This window comes from Periplaneta americana, chromosome 17 (assembly GCF_040183065.1).
Source record: "Periplaneta americana isolate PAMFEO1 chromosome 17, P.americana_PAMFEO1_priV1, whole genome shotgun sequence".
NCBI classification, from domain to species: domain Eukaryota; kingdom Metazoa; phylum Arthropoda; class Insecta; order Blattodea; family Blattidae; genus Periplaneta; species Periplaneta americana.
Genome location: NC_091133.1, coordinates 13,757,428 through 13,769,154, shown reverse-complemented (window position 1 = coordinate 13,769,154; position 11,727 = coordinate 13,757,428). Strand labels below are relative to the sequence as shown.

Sequence of the window (11,727 nt, the reverse complement as noted above, 5' to 3'; positions counted from 1 at the left end):
TAACAGTGTTCTTGCCCCTCATGCTTTGGATATATTGACTGAAAATTTTCCAAGAGGTGCCTTGTTTTGGAATCGTCACAGATGTTAGCAATCATGGAATATTAAAACTATTTCTGTTAATAGTGCAGTACTTCGATAAGGATGAGGGAATTCAAGTAAAGTTACTTGAACTAAAAACCTGTGCCAACGAAACTGCAGGGACAGTCTCATCTGATCTAATATACACATTAGAAAAACATGACTTATCCAATAAATGTAATACATGTTCTGCAGATAACGCCAAGGTGAATTTTGGAGATCTGTGACGCAATATAGCGATTTTATATACGATGTCTTCATCATCGTGCAGAGTGTCTAAATGTTTACATACAAAGTGTAGTATTGAAAATATTTCAGTTTTCCATATTAATACCATGATGACGGAAAAGTTGAAAGAATTCTATCTTCGTTAAAATACAATATGAAGAATTTCGTCACACAAAAACAAGATGATTGACACACTTCCTTGCTATTGAGCAGGTCAAAAAATGTTTCCTGCATTGAAAGCATATTTCCTTACACAAAAAAAAAAGTGTTTTGTCAACAATAAATAATTTTTCTGAAGACGAACTAGCAGGATTGAACTTGTGGTTTCTACAGTTTAATATGTTTAATTTACATGTTAATATATATATATATATATATATATATATATATATATATATATATATATATATATATGAACTTGAAAGGGAGAACGTCTACCACAGAAGTTATTGAAATAACTGATTTTGTATCAACGTCACTGAGGAATAGACTTGAGAAAGAGTTCTTGCATATGAATGTTGAAGAGGTATAGAAATCCGTGGAAGGAAAATGCATAGGCTTTAAAGAAAAGAGTAACAAATTTTACAACACTTGCAATGAATATCTGCACAAATTGACTTTACCACTGGCAGAACTGAAACGTTTCCAGTGAATGAAATTGTAAAATATTGACACTAATAAGTTTGATTTCATCCGTGTGTAAAATACTTGCAATGCAAACACGTGGATATTCAAGATTCTAAACTGTTTTATCAGTTCTGCAAACTAAAATTTTATGTAGTTAATGAGATGTAGAGCATAAATATCCCTTAGACAGAAAATGGCTAACTTCCTCAAGAAGCATTGAAATTCCGAGTTGAGATGAGAAAATTTTGAGATTCACAATTTTTAATTTGCTATAACAAGCCACAATGTACGTGGGGAAAGTATATTCGCCAATCAATTCTCAGTGCTCCAGGGAGAGAAACCATCTTTATGTGGAGACCATCAAGGATTTGTATAATTGTGAAGTGTAATAATTTGAAATATCACTATGGAAAGATTTTCAGTAATTTACTGGACGACAAACAACACTCATTGTTGTAGCAACCAACTAATTAAAAAAGGTAAATTCATAATCTACATACTTTTAGTAAGTCTTGTATGAATTCTAGTGTACACCAAATTCAACAATTTACATTGGTATCAGTACTACTGAAAATTACTGTCACTTTTTTTTTATGGAGAATCCTGCTTCTTTTTTTTAAACCAAAAATGACCTGCTTTTCATTTCTTAACATCTTATAACTCTATGTATGTAGTTCATTTATTGTATACCTCCTCATTCACAATAATACTTTCCATGTTTATCTCATTTCAGTGGTTCCTTCACTGTGTGTAGACGGGAGTGAATCTTGAGATTATGGGATTCTGAGAAACGCTTTCCACAGATATCACATTTGAATGGCCTTTCGCCCAAGTGTTTGAGTATATGCCTTTTTAAAACTACTTTCATTGCGAACCACATTCCACATTCTTCGCAATTAAAGGGCCTCTCTCCCGTGTGAAGACGGGAGTGAATCTTAAGGTGCCCCGAAAGTAAAAAAGACTTTCCACAGACATTACATTTGAATGGCCTTTCGCCTGTGTGTATACGTACGTGACTCTTTAAAACTGCCTTCTTTGCAAAACACTTTCCACAATCATCACATTTAAATGGTCTCTCGCCTGTGTGTATGCGAACGTGAATCTTGAGGTTAGCGGATTCTGAGAAACGCTTTCCACAGACATCACATTTGAATGGCTTCTCACCTGTATGTATAAGGGCATGTCTTTGTAAAACCGCCTTCTTTGAGAAACACTTTTCACATTCATCACACTTAAATGGTCTCTCGCCCGTGTGTAGCCGAGAGTGAATCTTGAGGTTACCCGCTTCTGAGAAACACTTTCCACAAACATTGCATTTGAATGGCCTTTCGCCTGTGTGTATGCGTGCATGTCTGTTTAAAACTGAAGATTCTGTGAAACACCTACCACAGAGATCACATTTGAATGGCCTTTCGTCTTTGTGTATAAGCGCATGTCTTTTTAAAATTGCCTTCTTTGAGAAACATTTTCCACATTCATCACATTTAAATGGTCTATTGTCCGTGTGTAGCCGAGAGTGAATCTTGAGGTTACTCGATACTGAAAAACATTTTCCACAAACACTGCATTTGAATGGCCTTTCGCCTGTGTGTATGCGTGCATGTATCTTCAAATTCCATGATTTTGTGAAAGACTTCCCACACACGTTGCAATGAAAAGGTATTTCGTCTGTGTGTAGGAGTTCATGTTTCTTTATATCACTCAAATTCAAGAAACACTTCCCACAGACGTCGCATTTAAATGACTTTTTGGTTGTGCGTATATGGAAATGATGTTTCAAAGATTCCGGTGTTACGAAAACTTCGTTGCATATATTACACTTGAAAGAATTAGATCTTCGGTCACTAATATTTGAACCGTGTGATCTGTGGCTACCACACTGTGTCAATGCGTCCTCTTCACAATCAGTGCTGGTGCACTCTTCTGATACAATCTTCTGAAAACCATTCCCGATGCTGAAATGAATATAACAATGTATTAGTCTCTACAAGCGTCTATATAGTCAGATAAAAATATAATAAGCGTTATATGTATTTACAAACATATTTATAAAATTATATTTATATATTATTTTTTACTTGGCTATTTAACGACGCTGTATTAACTACAAGGTTATTTAGCGTCAATGACATTGGTGATAGCGAGATATCTGGCAAGACGAGGCCGATGATTCGCCATTTGCTTCATTATAGCTGCAGCACTAAAAGATAATGACTTCAAGGTTTTCGAAGTCCACGGCCTAGAGGAAAATGGAAACCACAGAAGAATCGATATAATTGCCATTAATAACAAAAGCAGAGGTTACATTACTGACCCAACCATCAGGTTTGAAAGCCATCAGTCCCAGACTTCAAAAGTCCACCAAGAAAAGCAGAGCAATTATACACCTACCATTCCATATTATAAAGAAAAATACGAACTCGAAGATATACAGACAGTGGGTCTACTCATTGGTGCTGGAGGAACAATTCCAGGATGCCTAGCAAAATTTTGGAAATCTCTTGCTCTTCCAAGATCTATTTTGAAAGAAATACCTATTGCCACTATCAGGGGCCCCTAAAAAATAAAAAAAGATTAAAAAAAAATAAAAATTGCTACTATCTACCTTAATTATTTAACTTTTCAGGATTTTTCACTGTTGCATACTTGAAGAATTTTTTTTAACTGAACATTATATTTAATGCATTATATACATTTATTATTACCTGGTATGCTTTGTCTACGGGCAACCTCAAAGTTTGAGGAAGCAATAAAATAAATAAATAAACCAAGGCCACGAAGATTCTTCCGAGAACATAGCGTATCATTCGGACAATCATGCGGTAAACTCATAATTTCCTTAGTTCCTGTTAGGATAATTTTATAAATATCATGTAAGAAAGATTTTGGAATCTTATTCAATGGTGTACTTTGGTGCGAATAAATGATCTTGGACTATACATACAGGTCATAATATTCGGTTTTTCATCAGCTTTGAGTAAATTAATGGTGATTAACTTGTCAATATTCTTACCAAAAGTTCGAATAATACTTGGCTGATAAAATACAATTTCTGCAGAACATATAATTCTTAAATACTGTATTTGACGATATCACCTGGTACAATATAATTAATTGTATTTCCAAAATTCGACGATAGTGAGAGATCCATGTTTAATGTGAATGAGTATACACTTTTTGGGGGTTAATATTCAAACAAATTGTTTATAAATTTTGATTCGTCAAATCTATTAATATAGAAACTGACTCAAGATCGTTACTAATGAGGGCCAAATCATCGGCAAAGGCAAGAATTTGAGACATGACTAACAGTAGGAGATAATTGTTAATAGTATTTCTGGGCTATTTCAGGTTCAGTAAATTATTTAAGAATATTATTAATAGCCAAATTAAGAGAACTGGGGATAAAGGAGAACTCTGACCTGCTCCTTTATAAAAGTATATGTCACCACTTTTATTTAAGCCTGTTTCTATTTTGACAACGTTATTTTATATCAAATGCACTAATATGTCTCTAAGATTGTATAGCATATCCGTATGGTAGAGAGACCGTTTTAAATGCTCATCTGCTATAATATCATATGCTTTACTTATATCAAGGAAAGCTACGCAACAGTTTTTCTTCTCTGAATTTTGCATCCTGAATACATCCATTAATAAGTGATGAATTTATATGAGTGGCGGGTATAGATATAAACCTCTGGTTGCAGATTTCAGAGGTTAACGAAACTGTGGAAATATTTATCAAGAAGTTTCTCTTTAGTTCCTTGATTGGTCTCATGATTACACTATCGAAGCCAGAAGATGTATCAACTTTAATCTTTGAAACAGCCATATTTATATCATGTTCAGATATCTCAATATCCTCTTTTGAAGATACAGGTTCAATAAGTTCTGGTGGTATTAAATCATTTTTTTTACCAAACCTATTTGTAAAATATTCAGAAATATTACGAATAGAAATATTAAAAATTTCATTGACTATTCATTGATCTCCACTACTTTACGCCATTGCGCAGTGGTCCAAAATCCATATTTAGGAGGACAAAAGTAGAAAAAGGACATAACAAAAATGAAATAAACCCCTAAAATTGCTCCTATAAAGCTGAGTAACACTCAGTTGATTATCTTAATCAGCGGAAGTGGCTGCAGAGCGAGATAAGAGGCTGGTAACATGCCACATTTTGCCATCCAGCATTCTTACTCTGCAAGTGCCGTGAGTCTTCCGTTTTCTTTGTGCTATAACTCTGTTGTAAGTGGTCGATCCTCTTCATATTTGGTATCAACATGTCAAGTAGTTCTTTAAGTATGTAACACTGTTTGTTTTTGTTACTTTAATGTTGTTATAGCATGTCAAATTAGCATGAATGGGCATGGAACAAAATATGAATATAACCACTGAGTGCAGACTTGGGTAAGGTAAAGAAAAAAACACCCTTTGTTCCGTCCCAAAATGATTTTCTTTCACTTTCTCGAGTTTTATTTCTATTTTAAATGAAGCTTTAAGATGCGCAGATTTGCGGAAGTAATAAATTATGCGCACTATTCTGTCCAGAGACAGTAGTGCAATTTTTCTCGACTGCAGTCATTTAAATATCTGGGAACCGAATCTGCTTCCGAAGTACAATTCAGGGAATACAAGGTGACAGTTTGTTGATTATTTATCAAAAAAGCTTCCCGAGTGGCCAAAAGGTGCAATAGTAGCTACCTAAAATGTTACATTTTCCCGCAAGATAATTTATCGTTGGACAGCAAGAGAATAAAGAATATAACTTTTCTTAACGAAATGAACATTGGCTTACTGAGCTACTTATTAAATTAAGTTCTCACCTTGATATTAATGGAAATTTAGAAAAACTTACCCCTCGAATAAGTCGTGGCTGTCCAAGAAAGCTTTTCCATTACAGCAAATATGAGGTCGAAACAAAGACAATCCAGAGAATTAGAGCTTGTATACAAAACAAATGTACTACCTGTAACTACTGTGTAAAGTTTCATGAAAATCTGTTAGACAGGAGAAAAGTTACTAATTTTGTCCAAATGAATCCCCCTATAAGGGGCAATTTCCCTTATACCAACGTAATCAGAGTTTGAATACAAAACAAATGTAATACCTGTACTTACTGTATAACATTTCATGAAAATCTGTTAGATAGGAGAAAAGTTACTAATTTTGTTTAACTGAACCCCCCTATAAGGATTAGTTTGCTTTATACCAACGTAATAAAAGTTTTTACACAAAACAATGTACTACCTGTAAATACTGTATAAGATTCCTTGAATATCAGTTATATAGGAGAAAAGTTACTAATTTTGTCTAAATACGCCCCTGTAAGTGTAGTTACCCATATACAAACGTAATGAGAGCTTGTATACAAAACATATGAGGGGTTCAAAGCAACAGTGGCGTAAGTCAGTTTTTTTTTTTATTTTGACCTACACCTCACATAATATAGTGGAACCTCGTCTCTTTCATTTGCAACATCGGCATATGTCATATTTCTTAAGGTTACATGTAGATGGCAGTTGAAAGCAGAGGCATATGCAGGAATCTCTGGCATAAGTCAGCGCGTCAAGTGAGCCATTGTCCACGTGCTCACGCATAAGAGCAGTATCTGTTTCGTTCATTAATGTTCGTGATAATGGACAGTGATTGTGATGATCCAGACTATTACGTTAATGGCGAATCTTTTACACCATCAGGTGAGTCCTAGAGCAAAGGTAAACTTATAGTTACTACTACTTTTACCGTAATAATAATATATTTTACAATGAAAAATAATGCACAATGTGGGAAGGATACCGTTGATGAATACCATGTTTTTTCAGTTGATCTACAAAAAGCACTTGAATTTCCAATATTCATGGCCTCAGTCGCATACTACAAACGTAACTTGTACTATTTCAATTTCGGTTGTCATGATTTATCCAGTGGCGGATCTTTCATGTATGTTTGGGATGAAATCCAAGGATCCAGAGGATCTCAAGAGATATCTTCGATCATCTGCTTGGTACAATACAATTAAACAAGTTCGAAAAAGAAATGTATTTATGGTCTATGAGATGAACCAGGATGATTTCAAGACAACTAAAGAATTCGAAAAGAGTATCACATGAAGGAAGAGGAATACAGATGGAGAAAACATAAATTGGTTTAAAATTCAGTGAATCAGCTTTGACCATTCCAAACCATATACTATATTTTACAAGACTACCTTAAATGGTGACATACCAATCAGTCAGCTCGACTTGAAACCAGTAAGGAAGGAGTGCCCAAAATATTTCTCGACTGTGATAGTCACAATTATACGGTAACAGGAGTTCCATTAGTGTCCAAAAGAAGAAATATATGCTGGATTTTTTGAAGTTCATATCACCCCAACACCACCAATATTTCACTTTATTATAGACGAATAACAGGGAACACTAGGGTTCATTTGAATCACTGTCTGATGATGATAATGAATAGTCTGGATCTTTAACAGTTCTTTGCTCATTTGAAAACTATTGTAATGATAATGTTAACGAGTATCAGAGGTTTTCAATATTTTGCTTATTCATATAAAGTGTTTATTTGTCTATTGCCAGTAAGTTTTTATTTATTTAAGGTCATTTTGTTTAATTTTAATGTGTGTTTGAACTCGTCTTTATACCTCATAGTAACATTGATGACAATTTTTAATACGACTTTCACATTCTAGGTCCAGTTACAAAAAGCAAAGTTTACAATATCTAGGGTGACCAGACGTCCTCTTTTGTCCGGACATGTACTCCTTCTTAGGCCTTTGTTCGGGGTCTGGGCGGATTCTAAAAAATCTAGAAATGCCCTCCTTTTCATAACTTGTATGCCTCATAATTTGAAATTATCTGATTTGAGGCCTTTTTCAAGTAATTTGCCTGTAGATGGCAGCAGCATCGACGGAATATACTCTTTTTGTTCTCTTTAATTTGACTTTCATATATAGCTAACTGTAAAATCATAATTATTAAGTTTTATTATAATTATTGTTTCTTCTGAGAATGAAGAGTAAGTAAAATCTCCTCAGAATCTCCTTGTTTATTTAATATATATATTAATGCACTTATTAAGGAATGGGAAATTGATTTGGCCACACATTTTATGATCGATAACAAACCCCTTAACACTCTGCTCTACGCAGATGATGTAATTATATTAGCTAACACCGAATACAACTTACAAATGGCAATTCATAGGTTATATCAAAAAGCAAAAGAGTACAATTTAGAAATTTCTATACACAAAACAAAAACCATGGCCTTTATTGGTAAAAATTCTATAAGAACTAAAATAGTTATCAATAACTCTGGAGTAGAGCAAGTAAATGCTTTTACTTACCTTGGCTGTAATCTCTCCTATATTCATTCTCGAGATATAGATAATAAATTAGCCAAATTTCAACAGCTGCTAAGAACAATTAGAAATACACTGTTTAAGAAGGTCCGGGAAGACACAATTTTGAAATTCTACAAAACAATGGCCATTCCAACTTTGCTATATGGATCAGAAACTTGGACTCTAACAACTAGTCAACTGAAGAGAATAGAAGCAGCTGAGATGAGATTACTAAGACCACTAACAGGCTACACTCTCTATGACCATAAATATAATGAAGACATCCGACAAGAACTAAATATCGCAGCCATTACAGAGACAATCCACAAGTATCGGAGCAACTGGCATGAGCGTGTTCTACGGATGCCAAATGATAGACTACCCAGGAGATTATTAAATTACAGACCCCTTGGATACCGAGATCGTGGACGCCCAAAGAAGCGATGGAGGGACCAGCTTTTCACCTGAGACGGAATAGGCCAAATGGCCTAAACCCTGATAGCTATTGATGATGATGATGATGATCATAATTATTTTGTAATGAAATAGATATTAACATACTTTGAAGTATGGTATAAGCCTAAATCTGTACTGTAAATATTTTGTAATAAAATAGATACTGACTTAATTTAAAATACAATATAGGCCTAAGCCTAAATCTAAATAGCCACCAGCGTAGCTCAGTCGGTTAAGGCGCAGGTTCGATCCCCACTTGGGTTGATTACCTGGTTGGGTATTTTTCGAGGTTTTTTCTAACCGTAAGACAAATGTCAGGTAATCTATGGCGAATCCTGAGCCTCATGTCGCCAAATATCATCTCGTTATCACCAATCTCATCGACGCTAAATAGTCTAGTAGTTGATACAGCATCGTTAAATAACCAAGTGTCCCCACCTGTGGAGTAACGGTCAGCACGTCTGGCCGCGAAACCAGGTGGCCTGGGTTCGAATCCCGGTCAGGGCAAGTTACCTGGTTGAGGTTTTTTCCGGGGTTTTCCCTCAACACAATACGAGCAAATTCTGGGTAACTTTCGGTGCTGGACCCCGGACTCATTTCACTGGCATTATCACCTTCATATTATTCAGACGCTAAATAACCTAGATGTTGATACAGCGTCGTAAAATAAAATAAAAACAAAAAAAAAACAAATAACCAAGTAAAAATAAGTAAATAAATAAAAGTACATAACATCTTCTGTTCTCTTTTTTCGAACAATGTCCTGGTTTTTGAACCTTTGTGTCCTCTTTTTATCGATGTGAATCTGGTCACCCTAACATCATATTTTGTTCTTTATTAATTTCATTATGTATGAAGTTTCCGATAAGCAAGTTATAATCTTTAGTATATTGAATAAATTAAACAGTCTATGCTTATCTAGTATTACAATTTATAGCATTAACGTTTTCAGTACGTGTGTACCATTTTCAAATGCGAATGCCTGTTACATTTAAATAGATCTGCTTAACTGTGGAATTGGAACATTCATGAACATCATTGATACTGTTAATAAACTACATAAAATACAACTTAAGGATAAAATAGATAAAATACATATGTTAAACATAGTTCACATGATCACTTCAATGACATGTTGTTAGAGTAGTCTTCTCTTAATGTGGATCATCGTGGTTAAATATTATAAAATATCCAATAAAATGGTAAATGTTAAAATTAACTTGCACTGATAATCACTATAAAATACTGTAGTCATGTTGAGTTGTTTTAATATTCATTTATGTTCATATATGCTATATGTTGCACTATGTCCCATTAGATACGTCGTACATAATGTAGGTGTTGTATTACCTGGTTGTAGCTTGGTGGGAGAGTTGTTAAACAAGTACAGAATTCTTAGTGACCTCGTGCGGTTTTCAGTCTAGCCATTGTGCGCTGTGAGCATTAAATTTGATATTGCAATTTACATTTAATAAATGCTAATGTTGAAATGCAAAGATAGAGTTGATGACTTACGTGCATGGTCTGGGTATGATGTTTGTTTCCCGATGGCTTGGTTATGACTGAGAAGCGCTCAAGGTGTACATTAGCTCTTAACCTAATGTGTGTCCGGCAGAACCGGAAGTGACACAGGGGTGGGGGGACCTGCCGTCGGAAGTGGAGGTGGTATGGTTCGATTGTTCGATATTAATTTGAATAGATTAAATAACGGGTTATTAGGATTGATTATTTGTTCATTTAGTAATTTGTTCCCTTGATTAAAACTTTTTGCAATGTGGTACTGTTCTATTATATCTATTGCGGGGCTATTGGTGGCTTTTATAATCTTTAGTGTATCTTTTATATTGTGTAACTCATGACCTTCCTCAATAAGATGATAGGCAAACTTTGATTTATTCCTGTTATATTTGAAGTCTGTGGCATGTTCCTTATATCTTATTTTGAAATTGCGGCGAGTTTGACCAATGTATATTTTAGGACAGTTGTTGCATTGTAGTTGATATATACCACTATTTAAATATGGTTCATTATTGTTTGTTTTGTTGGGGATTATATTGTGTAATTTATTATTAGTTTTAAAGGCAATGTTGATGTTTATTTTTTTGAAAAAATTATTAATTTGGTTGGAGATTTTTCCATAGTAAGTCATGGTTTTCCATTTTATGTTTGGTTTTTCTCTTTCTGGTTCCAGTGTGGTTTGTTTTCTCTTGGATAATTTAACTTTCCTGTTTTTCAATAATTTATGGATTAAGTGTTTGTCATAACCGTTTTCTATGGCAAGGTTTTCGATATAATTTAATTCTTTTTTATAATTCTCTTTACTTAATGGTTTCATGATTAACCGGTCTATTAAATATCTGAATTTATTAAATTCTTCAAGAATTAATGTATCCTGGTTGGTTCTATTTTCGTAAATGATTAGAGTGTCGTCAACATATCTGGTGTATGCGGCGAACGTACGACGTATCTAATGGGACATAGTGCAACATATAGCATATATGAACATAAATGAATATTAAAACAACTCAACATGACTACAGTGTTTTATAGTGATTATCAGTGCAAGTTAATTTTAAAATTTACCATTTTATTGGATATTTTATAATATTTAACCACGATGATCCACATTAAGAGAAGACTACTCTAACAACATGTCATCGAAGTGATCATGTGAACTATGTTTGACATATGTATTTTATCTATTTTATCCTTAAGTTGTATTTTATGTAGTTTATTAACAGTATCAATGATGTTCATGAATGTTCCAATTCCACAGTTAAGCAGACCTATTTAAATGTAACAGGCATTCGCATTTGAAAATGGTACACACGTACTGAAAACGTTAATGCTATAAATTGTAATACTAAGCATAGACTGTTTAATTTATTCAATATACTAAAGATTGTTCTTTATTGTATTAGTGAATTATTATAATGTAATATAAATGTGAAATATAATACCAGAATTATATAATAAAGCCTTTC

At 33.9% G+C, this 11,727-nt stretch overlaps 1 protein-coding gene across 6 annotated transcripts in view; it reads right to left on the bottom strand.

Moving 5' to 3' along the window:
• Window positions 1–1,344: 1,344 nt before the first annotated feature.
• The window catches only part of LOC138692616 (zinc finger protein ZFP2-like), a 103,602-nt gene continuing 93,219 nt past the window's right edge, over window positions 1,345–11,727 (bottom strand). For 3 of the 6 annotated variants that reach the window (XM_069815643.1, XM_069815645.1, XM_069815646.1), the window contains one exon: window positions 1,345–2,888. In XM_069815643.1, coding sequence (XP_069671744.1) covers window positions 1,658–2,888 — 1,231 coding nt within the window. In that variant the 3' untranslated portion in view covers window positions 1,345–1,657. Of the gene's footprint in view, window positions 2,889–3,011; window positions 3,173–5,795; window positions 5,827–9,647; window positions 10,178–11,727 lie in introns of those variants that run through there. The other 3 variants (XM_069815648.1, XM_069815647.1, XM_069815650.1) reach the window with 3 other exon arrangements.